At 35.4% G+C, this 22720-nt stretch overlaps 1 protein-coding gene across 1 annotated transcript in view; it reads right to left on the bottom strand.

Annotated features, from left to right (window-relative positions):
* Window positions 1-1187: 1187 nt before the first annotated feature.
* The window catches only part of THSD7A (thrombospondin type 1 domain containing 7A), a 459010-nt gene continuing 437477 nt past the window's right edge, over window positions 1188-22720 (bottom strand). The window contains exons 22-27 of the mRNA XM_082846599.1: window positions 15743-15916; window positions 11550-11645; window positions 8385-8467; window positions 7826-8036; window positions 5314-5401; window positions 1188-4617 (exon numbers count right to left, since the gene is read on the bottom strand). Of these exons, the coding sequence (XP_082702725.1) occupies window positions 4533-4617; window positions 5314-5401; window positions 7826-8036; window positions 8385-8467; window positions 11550-11645; window positions 15743-15916 (737 nt within the window). The 3' untranslated portion in view covers window positions 1188-4532. The remainder of the gene's footprint in view (window positions 4618-5313; window positions 5402-7825; window positions 8037-8384; window positions 8468-11549; window positions 11646-15742; window positions 15917-22720) is intronic.

Raw genomic sequence — 22720 nt, 5'->3', positions numbered from 1 at the left:
TAATGTAGACATAACCATTTCTCAGTTTCCCTGCTAGATACAGAATTATATCACACTGGAAAACATCCTTTTTATAAAGAGTCATGTCTGCTGGGCCCACACTCCAGTTTCAGACACCTGAAATCCTGCTCTGCACTCTCAGCCACCTGAGGGCAGGACCAGAAGGGACAGGCAGAAGTTTCAGTTCTCACATCTTAATTAGACCCAGGAAAGATCACTGCCTGACGTGATTCCTCACAGATTTGTTCATGGACTGTTCTCCTTTCAATACCCTCAAGCCTAAAGTGGAAATAGAACAAGAAACATATTTGAATTTGGTAATATTTTTACAATTAGTGAGACCCTGGATCATTTGGGAAGCCTGATTCTTGCAAATCTGTTCAAACCTTGATTCAGCCTAAGAATAGCCTCTTCTTTCTGTAAGTTTTGAAAGGTGCAGGCCTCCCTCGCTGTCTTGTAGATAGCACGTGAACAAAGGCACGAGGGGAAGATTGGTGGAGGGGGATAGTACTGGGTAGGACTAAATCTAAGGTAGGAATTGACATTTTTACAGAAAACGTCTATTTTTTTTTTTTTTGGCATGTCCTCCACAGCTTTTCTTTTTTACTCGTGTCTTTGACCAGTACATTCTGTTTACATCAACCTGTTCACACTCTAAATGACACTTTGACTCCAATAGGAAAGACATATAGGTATTCACCGCTTTTTTTTCTTATTAAAAATGTAGGCATGTTTAGCAGAAGGTGGTTCTGAGGGAAGCAGACAAGATTAGTTGTAGATAAGAGAGCAGAGTAGACAGAGACCAGGCACTGAACATCATCATAAAGGAGAAGGATATACAGGGAGTTAGAGGAGGTTAAAATAAAAATTGAGAGGTGTTACTTGCCACTATGACCACTGCCACCTGCCTGAGGGTAGAGGAGCCATATAGCCAAAGCCTGCCAGCATGGCCCGAGACACGGACATTACATAAGGAAGAATACTAACCGTGTCGAACACTAAATCTGGAGTGAAGGGTGATGTGTGTGTCATTTTCACTCATTAAGCATTTTTCCTTGTTTTGAATGTCTTAGATATATATGTAAACAAAAGCCATTACTAATATTTTACAGTGCCTAGCAGAGTGTCTTACATGTAATAATTCAATAAATATTTGTCTTGTTATAGGTACTTGTGCTTTGTTATAATTAAAAACATGCTTTTATGCACTCCTTTTTAAATTAGCTTTAAGCTACACCAGAGTCCTCAAAAAGGCTTTGAAATAAGGATTGTGGTCAATTTCCTAGATTAGATATTGATGAATGAGCAAACCACCCTCTTTCAAGAGAGATCAGTTATGCCACTTCTGTGTCATTTAAATGGAAACAGTCCAACAAAATAGCATAATACTGTGTCAATATTTTTCATTTCTTTTTTTAAAACCAAGCAAACCTTCGTACTTGCAGAACAGTAATTCTTAATCTTTGTGGGCTCACAGACCATTTTGGTAAGTCAAAAGTGTCAATAGACAAGTTACTACTATATTGCCCTCCTGAATTCTTCAAATGAACAGGAGGAATAAGGTTTTGATGAAATTCCAGTAAAGTACTTAACTCATTATTGACTCATGCCAGGAACAAAAATAAGGCCATTTTCATGTTATAAACATGAATATAGTAACCTTCATTTGTCCAAAATAGTCAGCTATCTACATTCTCCTCTTTGTACCTTTCTAACAAGAGGCCATCCAGTATTTATTTATCCTAATGAGGAACTTCCATTATGCTCCCCAGTGTTAGATCACATTGAACCTAGCGTCCTTCATATCTGTAAAAGGTAATCAATTTATGAATAAAATCATCTTGTATTTTCATGACATTTTATAATGTTGATCTATTCATTTAATTTTAACAATACAGGTAGGATGATACTGATCTACTTTCTGAATTAATGACTTTTAAATGATCGTAAGTATAGCATTAGTAGCAACAATATTTTATTCTAGTCAACAATTTCAAGGGTATTGGGTATGGCATGCATTTCATAAGCCTGTCAGCGAAACTCTTCAAGTAACTGCAACGGACTATTTCTCAACCATTTTGGACAAATGGAGTTCATTTTATTCAAAGAGATCAACTTGAGGATGATCTGGAAGACCCCTGAGTACATATATTGACAATCACAGTTTTAGGGTGACATTATTATTTTTGTCTTCCTCTTTAATAAGACAGATGAAATGGAATTGTTTTTATGCTTTTCCTTGTTCAAATCCTTGGTTTAAGGTAAAATTCTCATTTTCCTGACACCATGTTCGCTTAGAAATGATTTACATGTTGCTTAATACAGTGAATGTTGAATAAGGAATTAGTGCTTACCACATTTAATGCTTATCGAAATATGTAGAAATCTGTTTATTTGAGGGACAACGACATTCCAATCTGTCTTTTGTAATCTTTGCAAATACTCTAGCAAACAGTAGGGGGAGTTCAAGCTCTAGTATGAAGGTAAGATACCTTCTAGTCCAAACCACTTGTATAGCAACACAGCTATGTTTAAGACAGAATAACTTGTGATGCTATTTTTTAAAGACCTGAAAACATAACGTCCTTCCGTCTCCCAAAGGTTGTCACAGTAAATGTTGCCTGAAAAATGGTATCGCTTTTTAATGGCACCTTTTGAATTTTCCTTTCATACGAAAGAAACCAGCCGAGTTAGATATCATTTTACTGTGCCATTCCCAGGGCTACATCTGTGAAAAATATAGCTACTTCCAATACAGTGATAAGTTGAATGACCGTTTTTCATTTCTGAAATTAAACACTGATCGCAGTCTGAGGGTAAATGAATGAAAGCTCAGGATGACACAATGGAGAGTGAGTTAGCACTGAAAAAGCTTCTAGACCAGGGACCAGCCAAACCACAACAAATGTGGTCTGCTCACTTCTTTTAAAGGAAGTTTTATTGGAAAACATCCATGCTCATTCTTTTATGTACTGTACTGTGTATTGTCTATGGCTGTGTTCTCACAACGGCAGAATGGAGAAGTTGCAACATAGACCTGGCTGAAAATCTTTACCATCTGACCTTTTACAGAAAAAGTGTGCCACCCTTGGTCTAGATACTTAATGAAGCCCTGCACAAAATATTTATTCTTCTCTTTTAAAAATTCTAGTTTTTGATATCATACATTAAAAAGACTCGCTTCAAATTTTACTGGTGAGAAAGACAAAACAATGGATTTTGAAATACATTCCATCTGAAACTAGGAAAACAAATCAGGGAGAAAGAAAAAATCAACACACAATTTTGATTTCTTTTAGTTACAAAAATCACAAATACATTTTTTTTCCATCTGCTCAAAATTAAAAAGACAACCAGCTCCTTTTTTTCTTTTCTCTTCTTTTTTTTAACAAAGATAACAAGTATAAAAATCTAGTCATAAACAGCCTTCAAAGTACAATTAAAAACCAACTAGAGGGATCCATCTTTTGGAGGGTTAGTGAGTTCGGGATTTAAACACTTAAATTACCGCCATGTTGTTGATTTCACAATGGCTGCAGTGATGAGGAAGTGTGCAGCAGATGTAATAGCTAATTCCATTCTGTCGCCATCCCAACTGAACTTTACTCTCTTTAGGACACAAGAACTTGTAAGTGTCTCCTTGACACTCTGAGCACAGATGTCTTCATCCCATATGAAAAGAGGCAGTTTCTATGGCAATACTGGTTAAGTGCCTATCATGCTGCACTAATATAGTGCAAAAATGTGCCTTCCATATAGCAAAAAAGATGCAGGCAACCAGTTTGAAAATTAGAGAAAGTAGAAACATACTGTATTAACACAAGCAAATTAGTTTTCCAGACAATAACCACTATAAAATACTGAACTTGAGGACTCTTCTAAGGTACTAGTACCTGTCCAGCATTTGTAGTTTGGAGAGAGACAAGAATTAAGTCTTATAAAAGGGTCTTTGCCTCTGAAATGCAGGTCAATGAAACTATCATCAATCACCAGGATGCTGAATTTATTCAGTGGGTTTTCTGCTCAGTTTAGAGTTTATCTTTATTCACCGTTAAAATTGCTTATTAACAAGTACATAATCTGACATAACGTGTATCATCAATTGAGTATACATGGTGTTATGTTTGACTATAGTAGTGTAGAGATCTTGGTATAAACTCTTCATGCGAAAATGTTACTATGGTTAACTGCAGACAGAGGCTTGCATCAGGCATCCTAACTGGCCAATCCCACCACCGTATTTTAGAGATGAAAGTGAATTATCAGTTGGTAGATTTCAGAAAGATCACATGAAACTCTCAGAATGCAGCATGTATTCAACTAAATCTCCTAGAATTCTCAAGGCTGATGGTTTCTATGTAAGTGGTACTGTCTTGATATCTCCAGTGGCACTGTGATTTTCACTCTTAATGATGATCTTTTAAGAAGTTACAATGTATTTTAATCCATACAGTTTGAATAGCTTTGTGGCCTCTGGATATCTACAGCAAAGGTAGGAAGCTGAGACTGGTTGTTGCAGGATAAGTTACGGTTTACATGTCTGCATCTCCATCGTAGGCTAAGGTTAAAGGTTTCAGTCGGTTGTTTTGCCTTCTTTGGGGTTTCTTTGGCTTTTTGCTGTAAAGAAAAAAAAATCATTAAAATTGGGAGAAAGAAAATATTCAATTGCAATTTTTATTGTTTTAAATGAAAAAACTGGAAACATTGGTAAACCTAAACTGCTTAATTGCCTACACTGCCTAAATTCAACCTTAAAATTTGATTTTCTGGTTTTTTAATTTCTCTGTTTTATGCTCTGAATGAACTTGAAACAGAACCTTTCAAATATTTTATTATCCTGTAAAAGATGAATTGTTTAAATGGAATTCCTCTAGTACTAACAATGGAAATAATGTTATAGTATAATCATTTATATTTGTCCATAAACTTTTATAAATAACACAATTTATAATAAATGTTTTAAGAGATAGTTGAATTGGGTATTACCATAATATCTTCCTCAGTAGTAATTCAATATAAAAATCTACAATTCATCATAAGTATACAAAGTAATGTTTGCTTATAGAACGAAAGAGAACACACTTGAGAAGATGACCTGGGGCAGCTCTGGCTCATCTTCAGAAATTAAATGGATCACATTTGGTAGTTTTTAGATTATCTAAGACTAAAGCCATGCTTATTCAGAAATTCAGATGAACACTAATGTGGAATACTTATTTGAGACATTAGATTGCTGTTCTTGGTTATGGCCAGTTGAAAGTGTTTGCTCTGAAATAGAGATCCCCTTAGATTTTGAAATATTTAAACACTCACCAAGCTAGATATATCATGGAGACAATGAAGATGAGTAACACAAATGCCCCAGCTGCTACACCATAAACCCAGGTCTTTAGTCTCCCATCTAAGAAGAATGGATATTAGTCATTAATTTACATTAGTCTGGTATATATATGACAGTCTTTAACCACAACCAATGACCAGTCACATATGACCAAGTCCTTTCAAAACTCAAAATGAATTATTGCTTAGGCATAATTAATGATTAATGCAAAGCTGCTATAGTGAGTTAGATGGTCCTTCATTAAAGATAAATTATCAATGAAAATTGAATTGAAAAGCAATGAAGTTTGAATTCAAGTTCAGATTTCAAGGTAACAGGTCTACATTTCTGCTGCTGCTTATCTGAATTTTCTTTTAAACCCAATATATGTGTAATGCTAATATAAACATTTTCTTCTGATTTTCATTCTATCTTTAGAATGGCAATTGTGAGGAAAGAAGAAAAAAGAATGCAATTTCAAGAAAGTCCTACAACTTTGAGTTAATGCTGACAGGTATCTCAATGTAAACTTTGTCATTTAAATATTTTTTCCAGATGAATTGATAGTAAATATATTTAACATTTTTGGAATTAATAATCCTTTATCTAGTTTATACTTAGAGTGTGCTTTAAAACTGATCTGACAATATCCTTTGTAAAAACAGCCAAGTTTGATTAACATATAAAAGGATCTCTAAATAAATTTTTTCTACCTTTTCTATTGTATGGAATCAGGACAGGAATTTTTCTGTTTTTCCAGTTTTATGATAGGAACTTTTAAAATTTGGTTTTCTGGTCTCATTCACTTTGAACTTCTCAGTTTTGTATTCTGAATAAACTTCAAACGAGTGATACTATTAATGACTTTGCCTAACCTAACTTGATCCTCACACCAACATATATTTTCTGTTGCACACATACAGCTAAACATATGATTTTAGAATTAAAATTATAGATTGGGCAAACTGACTCCACAGAGACTCTGGTTTATGTAATATTTGGAAGGCATCAAAAGCAAATTAGTACTATGAATTTTTTTTTTTTTTTTTTGCCTAGAGCTGGATCAATTAGGGGTTCACTTGCTGGAAATACCCTTTTTTTTTTTTTTCTCAATTCTAAAGATTTATAAAATTTGAGTCTGGGTTCAAAATCGAAAGAGCTCTATTGGGTTTATTTGCCCTGAGAGAAATTCAACAAATATTTTTGGGTTTTTCATAAACCAAGAGCAAGGTCTAACGGTATGTTCTTAAAACATGTACCTTTTTAATATGTTAAAATGTTCACTTTAGGAAAACTATATATTAAATGAAAAATGACAATAATAACATTCTCTCTTTAAAAATCAGTTTTGATGTGCGGAGATCTGCTTGGATTTTTGGTCAGGGTCAAGACTGCAAATGGCCATTTGCTGGTCCGCTGTCCTGGACACTGAGAGGAAGAGTTTCCCATGCTTACAGAAACAGGTCAGCTTCATATTTAACCACATCATCACAGGGATGATGTGGTTAAATATGAATCACCCAAATATTGAACATACTTAAAAAAAATTCTCAATAGTGATTCACCAGTAAGGGAAAGTGTTTTGACTAAATGCATTAAAAATGTGCTGGCTATGCAAATCGCTTCCTTCCTTTCTCATGTTTCTAACGGAGTCAGGAAGTAGTTTATGCCTGGCTTTGCCTGGAGATTTCCTTCGGTCATGAACTAGTCATCCCTCTAGGGTGTGAGAAATGATCTTAGTTACCATATAGCTCTTGCAGCACATTTTTAAGCACCAGCTTAGTTCTAGGGCTAAGCATACGGTTGAATCAACTGCAGAGAGAAAATGTACAGAGTAAGGATAGCATCTGATGAGGCTTCAAGCTTTTGTCTGTATGGGCTTCAAGTCCATTACTAGATACATTACGAGCTGTCTGTTGAATATGACAGGTGTCTGGTCAGTCTCCAAGTTTAGACTGTCCCATCTAGACAGGAAGGCTCCATCCCTGCCCCCGTTTATCTGGTGCTAGTATAGATTCTGAGTATTTGAGTGTGTCAGCTCTAAGGGCTGGTAGAAATTGGTCTGGCTGTCAAGTATCTCCTGCATTGCTGATCTTCCTGTTTAAGGTTCAAATATTTAACACTCTGTGGTGAAATGGAAAATTCTTTAATGTCTTTATAGTTTTATTTGTTCGAGTTCTGAATGACAACACTTTTCTCCTAATATTTTCATTGTTAGATTTCTTTGTTCAATGTGCAAATAATTACACTCCTAAATTTAGGACTGAAATTAAAGTAAATAATATCAATCCTAAAATTTTTCTCAGAAGTACTCATTTTTCTGAATTTTCAGCATGAGTGCTTTTTTCATAATAGTAGAAAATTATAATATATGGCAGTATCAACATAAATGACTATACATAAAATAATTAACTCATGAAAATGCTTGCTCATTTTTTTAATCCTTTGGCATTGGTTAAATATACAGCTAAAGAATTCTACATCAACACTGTCTAGTCACTTCACCTGGCCCAAATGGCTGTAGAAACCAGGTCCTTCCCCGTCCTGCTGGGTTACTGGAGGGTTGGGTTGGATGTACTGCCCGACTGGTTTTCACATCTCCTCTTTTGTCCTCCACAGTGGGTATCACCACCACGGGGATAAGTGTGCATTGCTCAAGTGTACCATTGGAAGACATGACTTCAGTGTACCCTTCTTCACAACTGCACATCCTCGTCTGCAGGAGAACAAGACTTATACTGTACATGCAAGGTGATCTTTATAAGCATAACAGACCTGACTTGAAGAGCAGGCTTTAAAGAAATATTGTTCTGGGAATTTACTTCATGTAATTTCTGTCATAACTACGTAAAAAAGAACACACTTTTCGTCCCTTTACAGACTTATTCTAACAGTAGAGGCAAGTGCATTCAGAATTGTTTATAGTGCTAAAAGGAGAGGTCCCAAAATAGAATTTTTATGCCTCAAGACATGCTTTTTTGGGGTTGGGGAATGGATTGTACCAGAGGCAGTGGGGTGACAAATGATGAAGCTGGCTTGCCTACTCTAATGAATTCACACATACCTCGCTACAGTACGAGTGGGGTTGACTACACGGTGGATTACAAGACCTGTCAGCATCAGGCTGGCGCACCACCAAGCAGCCCCCTGCAGAACAGAAAATCATATTTTGACAAGTAGCATCTCTTGCAATGATTAAAAATACATCATTGTTGTAGACTTGTCTTTGAATCCTGAACCACCTTGGGAATCCCACAGACTTTTCTGAGGGCAGCTGACTGAAATATTTGGTTGACCTTGACCACTGTATTTAGGATCTCGAGGCTCTTCTTATTCAGAGGAGACAGCATAGTACCTGCCACTCAGCAAGTGCTCGATAAGCACCTGTTGAATGGATGATTTTATAGTTGCTACTCTGAAAACACTAATTGCCTGCAAGCTATTTATCATAGTTTCTGAGACCAAGTCCAGCACTAAAAAGCAGATTTAATATTCTTTTAAAATTCTTTCTTGGTTATTCAAATAAATAGCTTTCATGTTAAGAGATGTGCCTTTAATTCATGTGACTATCTTGTATATGTATTTTTTTTTCTTTTTTTTTTTTTTTTTGCGGTACGCGGGCCTCTCACTGTTGTGGCCTCTCCCGCTGCGGAGCGCAGGCTCCGGACGCGCAGGCTCAGCGGCCATGGCTCACGGGCCCAGCCGCTCCGCGGCATGTGGGATCTTCCCGGACCGGGGCATGAAGGACCGGGGCACGAACCCACGTCCCCTGCATCGGCAGGCGGACTCTCAACCACTGCACCATCAGGGAAGCCCTGTATATGTATTTTTTATAATACATATTTCTTTTTGAGAAAATCACTAATTCAGGATATTTTTAGGGTATAAGAAAACAAAGGCAGCTATAAGTGTATGTCTGCACTATTGTTTTAACTTGACATTGCAGCTCTCTGTTTAGTCCTCTTCTTTCTGCCTTCAAGTACAGTACCAGGTGTGCTGAAGTTGTTATAATGAAGTTTCAAGACAAGACCAGATGTCACAAAGAAACAGTATTGGTGGCATGGAAAGAACTGATAGTTTCAAACCATACTTGTTCAACTTAGAATTTTAGCAAAGCAAGATTTTTCCTTTATTTGTGGAATTGATGATCCTCTTGGAATCTAATCAAAGGTACCTATTAATTCCTTGCCTTATCTCTCTATATTATAAACAAAATATTCACAGAAAAATTGTTATGGAAAAGCAGTTAGTCATTGCAAGGCAGCTGCAGTTACATGGCCATATTGAAGTTATCGTCATTAAACATATGAAGACAAAGTAAAGCAGCATCTTGAGTTTCTTATAAGGACAACTATTCATAAAATGAAAGCAATCAATCAAGCCAGATAATATACTTTACATGCTTGTCTATTTCTCATAAAGAATCTCATCTCTCCTAAAAGATGGAAGAAGAATGCATACAGAGTTTATCACAAATCAATCATTTACACATTTTTGGGGGGGGGGTATAAAACAGCATTAGAAGGGAATAAATACATGGGATACTTATATAGAAAAGAAGTTGAAAATATGATTTCTACAGGTAAGTCTTTTAAAATTTGACTTACCTTTGCATTGGGGAATAGCCCCAATTTCAGTGTGAAAAGAGCTTTTAACATGTAGAAGAAAAGGCAGACAACTATTATTTGCATCCATATTTGGGGGAAAAAAAACTGAAAACTGATAGGATCCTCTGGGGAAGCTGTAAAATACCCTCTGAAGAGTTTAAAGAAGAATGTAGACATTCATTTTCAACAGCTGAGTTGAGTGGACCACCTCTATAATGCCTTTGGGTTCAAAGCCTATGCTTCTCTTCCCAGAACTCTGTCTCCCCCTGTTGCCTCGGAGAGTGGTGTGCTTGGAACAGATTTTTCTTCCAGAAAATAACAGTGTGAGAGAGCAAAGCGTTTCTTGGTAGGTGTCTTTTCTTTGTTATAGATGTATCCACTGGGAGTTGCTATTATCAAGTGTTTCTTAACACAGATTTCTCATGTCTAAAATCTTATCTTCACAAGAATACAATCTGACATCCTGCTCTAGCTTTCATAAGGAAGAAATTAGTAATTAGGTTTCAATAAATCCAGGTAATTTAAAATTCAATATAAAAATTTATGCTTTCCAAAAAGCATATCGACCCCTGCTCCTGTCATCTTACTGTAGATATTACAGTTAAATTTATAAATGGACGTTACTCAGAGGCAACAAAATGCACATTACTTTTTCTCCCTCTCTCCTCTCCCAGAGGGTCAAAACAATGGCAGCAAGTCAGCAGGTCCCCCCGAACAGTTAACTGTCAATACTCAGGCTGCTGCTATGCTATGGAGATGCCTATAGATTAGATCTCTACAAATACATTGTTTAAGAAGAGACATTAGATCTTTGGGTACATGGGCCTGAGGCTGAGGTTCTGTTCTGACCCTGGTTTCTTTGTAGAAAATTTGCAGGGTGGTTCACTCCATCTCTGGAGCCAGTTTTCTTCCCTCTTCAAAGGGTCTTTGGGATCCCTTGCATTTACTGGACTCAGATAAGGAAACTTCAGTAACTGTAGATTAGAGTAGATCTTGGGGGTATATTTGGGTCAAAGGAGATTCAAAAAAAGTTTTCATTTGGATTTCTTCTTTCAAGGTACAATGATTTTTGACTTGGGACAGAGTAGGTAGATTGGCTACTCATAGGCTCTGGGCTTGAGTTTTACCGATAGGTCTTCTATATTAATTAATAAAAAACTATAAATCATAGATTCCTGAATTTAAGCAAAATATTTGGATTTGTGTCATCATATTCTCTTGGCCGTATTTTTGGACTGCATGTATATTGCCTTTAAGGCACAGAAACAGAGTCAACAAAATATTGACTTTCTTAGCATGTAAGAAGTAAGTTATTAATATATAAGATTTCTAGGAAAAACAATCTGAGAAGTATTTACTTATCATCATTTATTAGAATTAGACAGTATTTTAAGTAAATTATAGCAGCAATGTCTAAAATGGCTGGGTGAGGGAGAATTTAATTGAAACATTAAACAGTAAAATAATTTGTCATTGGTCATTAGGTGCACAGCTCAGGTGTCGTGAATCCAACCACGTGTGGAATACTCAAAGAATATCTTTGTTTTCTTAATTATTTTCTTTAACCAATTACATGTGTGTTACAGTAAGACTTTCAAAGAACAAAGAAATGGGAGGTTTACCTGTTACATTTATACCATCTGATCTCTGACACCAGACGGTTCGGGAAGAGCCCTTCCAAGCACTAGCCATCCATTTATACTCGTAACACTGTCCATCTGCAGGAACACAATAAACATTAACAGAGGCATTCTATAGGCCAGTGGAACAATCATGGAGATAGGGTATTAATAAAATATTTATAAACAATTGGAAAGGGATGAGAAGTCCATCCTGAATGATTCAAATGTCAAGTTATTATCCAGAAGTTGCCATATAAATGTTACAAAATTCCAGATACATACCTAAATTCCAACTAATTTTCTATGTCTGCTGTCATACTATCTAATGTGAACCTGGATTTTCAATTTAATTTTATGTTTATTTGAAGTATTATAAAATATCCAACATACAGACAAGGACAGAGAATAATTTAAAAAATATTCAATTTTAACTAATATTACCATTTAGTCATATTTGCTTTATTTTTGGTTGTTGATGAGTAAAAAAAAGGAACAAATAAACTTGAAGTTCTATTATATTGCTTCCTGATCTGATCTCCCTCTTTGTTTCTCCAGCAATACCCAGTCTTCTGAAGTAGATACATGCATTTCTGTGACATGTTTTTAATTCTTTTAATATAAATAGAATGTAAGTATAAATATATACAACCTATAAATTATTTATAGAATTATTTTTAGGTTTTTTTTTTGGTCTGTGTTGGGTCTTTGTTGCTGCACGTGGGCTTTCTCTAGTTGTGGTAAACAGGGGCTACTCTTCATTGCAGTGCGCAGGCTTCTCTTGTTGCAGAGCACAGGCTCTAGGCATGTGGGCTTCAGTAGTTGCAGAGCGTGGGCTCAGTAGTTGTGGCGCACGGGCTTAGCTGCTCTGCAGCATGTGGGATCTTCCCGAACCCCAGGGGTCGAACCCATATCCCCTGCATTGACAGGCGGATTCTTAACCACCATGCCACCAGGGAAGTCCTTTAGGCAGTCTTAAAATTTAAAAAGTATCATACTGATACGTGTGATACATACATCTTTTTGAAACTTAATAGTCAATGTTATATGTAACATAAAATGTTATAAATGAAATATTTCTATGTGATTTTTTTTAATGCAGACATAGTCAATTTATTTTAACTGCTACATAGAATTCCATGGTACTATCTACTACAATTTATTTAGCTATTTCCTCTATGGGTGGACTTTTAGGTTGTTTTCAACTTACGCTATTATAACAGTGCCTCAGTGGTCAGTCTTGTGCAAGTCTCCTGGTGCTTCTTCAAGGTAAATATTTAGAAGGGAAATTTCTGGGTATCATTGTAGGGATAGCTGAAACTTTACTAAATACAGCTTATTCTTTTCTTTAAAAGGTGACAGTTTATATACCCACCAGCACTGAATAAGAGTTACTATTACTCTAAACCCTCACAAACATTTATAAATTCCAGATTTAAATTTCTTGTCAGTCTTGTGGGTGTGGAAAGCTATCCTGTCATTTTTAACTTGTAGTTGATTACCAAAGCTATTAGACAGTGAGAAAAATGTGTTGGGGCATTTAGATTTCCTCTTGTGAATTGCTTATGTATATCTTTTGGCTCCCCCCACCCCTTTTTTTCTACTGAAATCTATGCCTTTTCATATTGGGTTGTGGGGATTTTTTATTCTAGAATAACAATTCTCAAATTATGGTCCAGGGACCAGGGAAGACTTTGACATTCTTTCAGAGTATGTGTGTGATGATTTTCCCCTTTAACTACACACCTGGGTAAGTAAGACTGGATTTTCTTCATATACATAAACTAAACTAAGATGGCAATAGACTGAATGCAGAAGCACAGAAGAGAAGCCAGCTGTCTTCTGTTAAGCCAGAGATTTGAAAAAGTGTAAAACGAGACAATGACTGTCATTAAAGTTATGTTCTTTTTGTTTTGGAAAATAGTTATTTTTCAGGAAATATTTATGGTAACAAATTGATTTATGATTGTTTTAAATAAATTATCAAATATTTTAAAACATCAGTTGTCATTTTTTAATATGAAAAATTTTGATATATATAACTCACAGAGAAAAGCAGTTTGGGGTACTCAGCAGTTTTACAAGTATGAAATTGTCTTGGAATGCTGAAAAGATTTAGGATAGTTGTTCTAGACACTAATTCCTTAAAGTTGACTTCACAAATATCTTTTCTAAGTCTGTGGCTTGTCTGGTAACTTTGTTTATGATCTGTTTTACAGTGTAGAAGATTCAAATTTTGATTTAAAAGAATTTTTGTTTTTCATTTTTGTTTGTGATTTTGGTGTTGTATTGGGGAGATTTTCGTCATCTTCTCTTTCTACCCAACTTTGTTTTATTTCTTAAGATTTCACAATAAATGGGAGTTGTCTGTTTCTTTAAATTTTAATGAAACTCATAATTAAAGCCATTTAGGTTTTAGTGTGTGTGCATGTGTGAGAATATTTGATAGACCTGTTTCTAATAGTTGCAGAATCTATGGTTTAGCTTCTCTATTACTCTTGATAGATAACATTCTAAATTGTTGTCAAGTTTTTACATTTATTAGCAAAATTTTTTCATAGAATTATATTTTTAAACACTATCTTATTAGTAGTAGTAATTTTGTCCTTGTTTTTTCTTCATTGATTTTGCGTGAGGTGGTCTATTTTGTTAGTTTGGTCAAAAAAACAAGCTATTGGCTTTGTTGATTATCTTGTTTATTTGTTTTCTATCTCATTGAATTTGTACTTATCAGGACTGTATACACTCTATTAGGACTGTATACACTCTATTTCCCTTTTTTTTTTTAAATTGGGTTGAAAGTCTAGCTCTTTTTATTTATTTGTTTATTTTAATTTAATTTAATTTTATTTTTTTGCGGTACGCGGGCCTCTCAGTGTTGTGGCCTCTCCTGTTGCAGAGCACAGGCTCGGGACGCGCAGGCTCAGCGGCCATGGCTCATGGGCCCAGCCGCTCCGCGGCATGTGGGATCTTCCCGGACCGGGGCACGAACCTGTGTCCCCTGCATCAGCAGGCAGACTCTCAACCACTGCGCCACCAGGGAAGCCTGAAAGTCTAGCTCTTATTAAACTTTTCTCCCTCCTATACAAGAATGTAAAGCTTCAAATTACCTTCCAAGTACTTCTGTGCTGCATCCTGCATAACATTTGATATGTATGTAATGCTCTAGAAATGTAGCTTTCGGTTTTCACTTCTGTGTGGGCATGGGGAGAATTTCTTGGCAATTTTTACTGATTCCTAATTTTACTTCATTGTCATTTCAGGGTAAACAATTCTTTTTCTTTTCTTGGGAATTATTTCATTTATTGTAACCTCTGACCTTTCTCTCCTTACCTACCCAGGAATATGAAATGTTTTATCTGGTTGGTAAATTTGGGAAGACTTAACTGAGAAGGTAGATAATTCTATAATTCTTGGGTTAAGGCATCTAGCTCAATTGGCTTTCATTCTAAGCATTGTTCGCCAACATTCTAAGCTTTCTTCAACTTTTCAGCAATATAGATGTTATTTTGGCTCTTATTTGCTAATATATGTCATACTCAGTTGCTTCAGAACACAAGCAGGAATGAGAGGGTTGTTTGTTGAGCAAGACATTCTCCACTAGATAACAATTCTTTTTTTCTCATTTAGATTTCTTCTGTGTTCCCAAACTAGAACATTTTAATGCTCTGTGGTTCTTGTGAATGTCATCTATTGCTTATATTGGGTGCATGGCTCTATGTGTATGTACACGTATACACACAGACATATAAAGATGTATTTTTATATATGCTGTATGTCAAATTTAGACTAATCCTTACCAATCCTTAGATTTATCAATTTCTGAGAATATAGTAAAATATCTCATTTTTCTGTTGCTTTGTAATTTTTCTTTCTCTCTTTTGATTTAAATAAATTGGGGATATTCTTACATTCACACATCATCAGGGTTGCTGCAGGTGTACAAATAACTTGCTCCTAATCATCTCAGCCTTCTTTAGCTCATAAAACTTGGAACTATTTTTACAATATTTCATTATGAAGGGCGGCAAGACTTTTAGTCTCTAAATATTTAGAATTCAGAATCATACCCTGAATTCTCAACTTTAAGTGATATCTTAGCAAATTTGCTTATTCAACAGAAAATCTTATATCTTAGACTTTGGCTTATCAACACAAAACTAAAATAAATAGATTTTATGAATGGTAGCACTCACCATCACATGATTTTGTTTCTAACATCTGCTCTGGGCACAGATGTTGATTCTCTAGCTCTTGGATAATCACTGCTCTGGAACGGACCTGTATTCCACCAAAACCTAGGTCCTCACCATTCACACAGGTCAGCTGACACATGCTCCAGGAAGACCACTCCTTCAAATAACAGTCACCTGCAAAACACAAGTTTGTAGTTTATACCCATACCCATAAAGAATAGCCAGCCAGATTATCATTTTACGTTTAACCCGACTGAGCAGTGTTTTTAGGTATGCCAGTCATTCATGATATTTGTAAGATTTGTATAAGTATTTAATAGTTGCAAGTTTGTATGTGGTTTTGTAAGTTTGTATTAATAGTGTTATTTTCTGAGTGGATGTTACTGAGTATAGCATATGTGCTGCTTAATGATATCAAAGGTAAACTATGGTTTGAAGGAACTTGTCCATCATGATTTCCCTTAAGTGACAACAATACTTGATTAAAACCTGCTACTATCACTCTTGTCATTATCATCATAAAACGGTTTATTAAGCACTTGGTACTATTAAAAGAAAATCGAAATATACACAGGACTTGTCTTCTAGGCGTTCAGAATTTCCAAGAGCTTGAAGTCCAAGGCTGAGAAAGCTGGTATTTATGCTTGGTTTCTGTTTCTTACCAAAGTTGTGGAGGTGAGACAGCTAACCAAGCAGCTGCAGTAGTGGCAATAATGCACACACTTTCCTCTGATCTACATCTTCAGTCAGCTTCCTCCCTTTTTTTCAATTATGTATTGAAGAGTAATATACATGCAAAATGATGACACATTATAAATGCACAGATAGCTGAATGTTCACAGTCTGATTAAATACCCATGTAACCAACCTCCAGATCAAGCAACAGAGCATTCTCAGAATCTCAGAAACCCGCCTCATGCTATACATGGAATAGAACCGTATGTACTTTTTTAATGTCTGGCTTCTTTCACTCATTTATGTCTTGAGAACCATCACATATTTATGTTGCTCTAACTTGCTCATTTTTACTGCTGTGCTTTATTTATAAACATACCACTATTTACATTTCGATTCTACTATGGGTGGGCATGTGGAGAGCTGTAAATTTTTCCTATTATGAATACTGCTGCTGTGAACATTTTAGTATGAATCTTTTGGTGAACTTATATATGCATTTATTTTGGGTATATAACTAGAAAATAGTTACAGTTATATAGGAATTGTTGGACCGTAGTATATCACGTGTTCATCTTCAACCATTTTCCGAACAGGGAAGATTTAATGAAATACACCTTTCTCGTATACTCGTTCATTCTTCAGGACTGACTGCTTGGTGATACTGTTCAGAGGATGCAGTACATTTTGATAAACACAAATCCATAAGGGATTCTTATCACTTTAATTATTCCAGCCATATCCCATGAATCATTTATATTGCCTTATATTATACTGAAGATATCTAATGTTAGCACAAAGTTACCTGGAGATCTGATTAATGAAAAAACTTCTTGTGCCAGGATTAAGAAATCCTGGAAAGACATGAATTACTGACTAACAGATACATGTATAATACTCAAGTGGAGTGATCTTTGTACACCTTTACTATAGTGTGTCATTATTACTCTGTCTAATGTCATCCTAAAATGAAGAAAATTCTAGTAAATTTTGGAAGTGCTAAGGAAAAAGAAACTAAGAAGAATTTTTAAGTAGTTAAAGAAAATTTTATAAATATTTATATCCCCTAGGAAATGCTACTTTAGGCTTACTCAGTTTTTAATTATGCAAGAGAAACTATTAAAAATAAGATAGAGAAACTCCTGTCAATATGAATGTAGTGTAACGTCACCTCAGTGGCTGCAAACTACATGGAAGTAAAATATACCTTTTTACTAATAGGCTTTATCTCTGTGCTTGTATCACTTGACATAGTGTATTCTGACACAAAACTCAATAAATCTTTTAATGGTAGTCTGTGGATTATATAATTATCACTCCAGAATAATCCACGTCAAGCTTCAAAGATTTAATAACAGCGAATAAGTGTGAGGCACTGACTTGTACTAAATATATTTTTATATTTTGACCATATAAAACATTGTAATAATAAAACTACACTCTGCCTACCAAAGATATTAAGTGTCTGAAATGCATTTCCTACTTCAGTATTCTACTCTTTAAAGCTTATAAGCTCACACGCTACTAGCTTTCAAAAGCCATCATTAGAGAAAACTAGCAAGAGAGGAATGAAAATGAATAGATTGTAATTTACAGGAGAAGACCAGCCTCCTCCTGCATTTGTAATTGCTTTAATTAAAATGGTGAATTGCCTGTTCCATGCTACTATGGGATCTTGCAGTTTTTCTTCACATCGTTTACCACAGATTTCTTTTTTTAAAATTTTATTTTATATTGGAGTATAGTTGATAAACAATGATGTGTTAGTTATAGGAATACAGCAAAGTGATTCAGTTGTACCCATACAAGTATCCATTCTTTTGCAAATTTTCTCATTTAGGTTATTACAGAATAGTGAGCCAAGTTCCCTATGCTATACAGTAGGTCCTTGTTGGTTATCTATAGCAGTGTGTACATGTCAGTCCCAAACTCCCAATCTGTCCCTGCCTGCCCTTCTCCCTGGTAACCGTAAGTTTGTTCTCTAAGTCTGTGTTTCTGTCTTGTAAATAAGTTCATTATTATTTTTTTTAGATTCTGCATATAAGTGATATCATATGATATTTCTCTTTCTCTGTCTGACTTACTTCACTTAGTATGATAATCTCTAGGTCCATCCATGTTGCTGCAAATGGCATTATTTCATTCTTTTTAATGGCTGAGTAATATTCCACTGTGTATATGTACCACATTTTCTTTATCTGTTCCTCTGTCAATGGACATTTAGTTTGCTTCCATGTCTTGGCTATTGTCAACAGCACTGCAATGAACATCAGGTGCACGCATCCTTTTGAACCACAGTTTCTTTATCTGTTCCTCTGTCAATGGACATTTAGTTTGCTTCCAAGTCTTGGCTATTGTCAACAGCACTGCAGTGAACATCAGGTGCACGCATCCTTTTGAACCACAGTTTACTCTGGATATATACCCAAGAGTGGGATTGCTAGGTCATATGGTAGCTCTATTCTTAGTTTTTTAAGGAACCTCCATACTGTCCTCCACAGTGGTTGTATCAATTTACAATCCCGCCAACAGGAAGGTAGGAGGGTTCCCTTTTCTCCACACCCTCTCCAGCATTTATTGTTTGTAGATTTTTTGATGGTGGCCATTCTGACTGGTCTGAGGTGACATCTCACTGTAGTTTTGATTTGCATTTCTGTAATACTTAACAATGTTCAGCATCTTTTCATGTGCCTTCTGCCCATCTGTAGGTCTTCTTTGGAGAAATGTCTATTTAGGTCTTCCACCCATTTTTTGATTCTGTTGCGTGTTTTTTTGATTTTGAGCTCCACGAGCTGTTTGTAAGTTTTGGAGATTAATCCCTTGTCAGTCACATTGTTTGCAAATATTTTCTCCCATTCTGTGGGTTGTCTTTTCATTTTGTTGATGGGTTCCTTTGCTGTGCAAAAGCCTCTAAGTTTAACTAGGTCCCATTTGTTTATTTTTGTTTTTATTTCCATTACTCTAGGAGATAGATCGAAAGAGATTTTGCTGTGATGCATGTTACAGTGTTCTGCTTATGTTTTCCTCTAAGTTTTTAGTATTCTGTCTTACATTTAATTTTCTTAATTTTATTACAGAATTAAGAAAATTCTTAATTTTCTTTTTTTGCAATATCTTTGTCTTGTTTTGGTAACAGGCTGATGGTGGCCTTGTAGAATGGGCTTGGGAGTGTTCCTTCCTCTACAAGATTTTGGAAGAGTTTCAGAAGTGTAGGTTTAACTCTTCTCTAAATGTTTGACAGAACTGGCCTGTGAAGTCATCTGGTCGTGGATTTTCGTTTGTTGGAAGTTTTTTCATCGCAGTTTCAATTTCAGTGCTTGCGATTGGTCTGCTCATATTTTCTATTTCTTCCTGGTTCAGTCTTGGGAGATTGTACCTTTCTAAGAATTTGTCCATTTCTTCCAGGTTGTCCATTTTATTGACATAGAGTTGCTTGTAGTAGTCTCTTATGATCCTGTATATTTCTGTGGTGTCCATTTAACTTCTTTTTCATTTCTAATTTTATTGCTCAGACTCTTTTCCCTTTTTTTCTTGATGACTCTGGCTAACGGTTTATCAATTTTGTTTATCTTCTCAAAGAACTGGCTTTTAGTTTTATTGATCTTTGCTATTGTTTTCTTTGTTTCTATTTCATTTATTTCTGCTCTGATCTTTGTGATTTCTTTTCTTCTACTAACTTTGGGTTTGTTCTTCTTTCTCTAGTTGCTTTAGGTATAAGGTTAGGTTGTTCATTTGAGATTTTTCTTGTTTCCTGAGGTAAGACTGTATTGCTATAAACTTTCCTCTTAGAACTGCTTTTGCTGTGTCCCATAGGTTTTGGATCATTGTGTTTTTATTGTCATTTGTCTCTAGGTATTTTTTGATTTCTTCTTTGATTTCTTCAGTAATTCATTGGTTATTTAGTAACATACTGTTTAGCCTCCACATGTTTCTGTTTTTTACAGTTTTTTTTTTACTGTAATTGATTTCTAATCTCATAGCGTGTGGTCGGAAAAATTTCGATTTTCTTAAATTTACTAAGGCTTGATTTGTGACCCAAGATGTGGTCTATCCTGGAGAATGTTTCATGTTCACTTGAGAAGGAAGTGTATTCTGCTGCTTTCGGATGGAATATCCTATAAATACCAATTAAGTCTATCTGGTCTAATGTGTCATTTAAGGCTTGTGTTTCCTTATTAATTTTCTGTCTGGATGATCTGTCCATTGGTGTAACTGGGGTGTTAAAGTCCTCCACTATTATTTTGTTACCGTTGATTTCCCCTTTTATGGCTGTTAGCATTTGCCTTATATATTGAGGTGCTCCCGTGTTGGGTGCATAAATATTTACAATTGTTATATCTTCTTCTTGGATTGGATCCCTTGATCATTATGTAGTGTCCTTCTTTGTTTCTTTTAATAGTCTTTATTTATTTTAAAGTCTATTTTGTCTGATATGAGTATTGCTACTCCAGCTTTCTTTTGATTTCCATTTGCATGGAATATCGTTTCCCATCCCTTCACTTTCAGTCTGTATGTGTCCCTCGGTCTGAAGTGGTTTGGATTAAATGCTGTGACCAAAAGACATAGACGGACCAAATGGATATAAAAACAAGACCCAAATATATGCTGTCTGTAGAGACCCAGCCATAAAAAGAACAAAATAATGCGATTTGCAGTGACATGGACAGACCTAGAGATTCGTCATACTGAGTGAAGTAAGTCAGAGAAAGACGAATATATGATACTGCTTATATGTGGAATCTAAAAAAATGGTACAAACGAACCTATTTACAAAACAGAGTCACAGATACACACTACTATATATAAAATAGATAAATAATACGAACTTACTGTGTAGCACAGTAACTCTACTCGATGCTCTGTACTGACCTATATGGGAATAGAATCTAAAAAAGAGTGGATATATGTATATGTTTAACTGACTCAGTTTGCTGTACAGCAGAAACTAGCAAAACATTGTAAATCAACTATACTCTAATAAAAATGAAAAAAAAAAAAAAGAGGAAAAAAAGCCAGTACGGCACTGGCACAGAAACAAGACTATTGATCAATGGAATAGGATAGAAACCCCAGAAATAAACCAACGCACCTATGGTCAACTCAGGTATGACAAAGGAGTCAAGGATATACAATGGAGAAAAGACAGTCTCTTCAATAAGTGGTGCTGGGTAAACCAGACAGCTATGTGTAAATGAATAAAATTAGAACATTCTCAAATACCATACACAAAAATAAACTCAAAATGGATTAAGTGTAAGACCAGACACTATAAAACGCTTAGAGGAAAACATAGGCAGAACACTCTATGACATAAATCACAGCAAGATCCTTTCTGACCCACCTCCTTCAGTAATGGAAATAAAAACAAAAATAAACAAATGGGACCTAATGAAACTCCAAAGCTTTTGCACAGCAAAGGAAGCCATCAACAAAACGAAAAGACAACCCACAGAATGGGAGAAAATATTTGCAAACAATGCGACTGACAAGGTCATCTCCAAAATATACAAACAGCTCATGCAGCTCAATATCAAACAAACGAACACCCCCACCCAAAACAACAACAACAGAATTAAAGAATGGGCAGAAGATTTAAATAAGACATTTCTCCAAAGAAGACATAAAGGTGACCAAGAAGCACATGAAAAGATGCTCCACATTGCTAATTATTAGAGAAATGAACTTCAAAACCATTCCTGGGCATATATCCAGAGAAAACCATAATCCGTAAAGATACATGCACCCAAATGTTCATTGCAGCACAAATATCACATGATATCACTTATATGTGGAATCTAAAAAAATGATACAAATGAAGTTATCTACAAAACAGACTCACAGACGTCAAAAACAAATTTATGGTTATCAAAGGAAAAAGATGAGGGGGAGGGATAAATTAGAAGTTTGGGATTAACATATTCATAGTACCATATATAAAATAGATAACAAAGACCTACTGTACAGCACAGGGAACTCTACTTATATTTTGTAATAATCTATATGGGAAAAGAATCTGAAAAAGACCATACACACACACACACACACACACACATCTGAATCACTATGCCGTACACCTGAAACTAACACAATATTGCCAATCAACTACACTCCAATATAAAATGAAAATTTAAAAAGATAGGCAATTCACTTCCAATCTTGTTCTTTTCTAGCCCACCAATACACTGTTGCCCCTATATCTTTCTTAAGGCCACAGGGTCATGCTTGACACTGAGGTTATTTTGACCTTCTATCTACCCTAAAGTCCTCTGCATCAAGCCCAAATTCCTAATCATTAACTTATCA

Source organism: Leucopleurus acutus, assembly GCF_964270905.1.
Source record: "Leucopleurus acutus genome assembly, chromosome: 9".
Lineage (NCBI taxonomy): Eukaryota > Metazoa > Chordata > Mammalia > Artiodactyla > Delphinidae > Leucopleurus > Leucopleurus acutus.
Note: the sequence above shows the minus strand (reverse complement) of the source record. Positions and strands in the feature narration are given on the sequence as shown.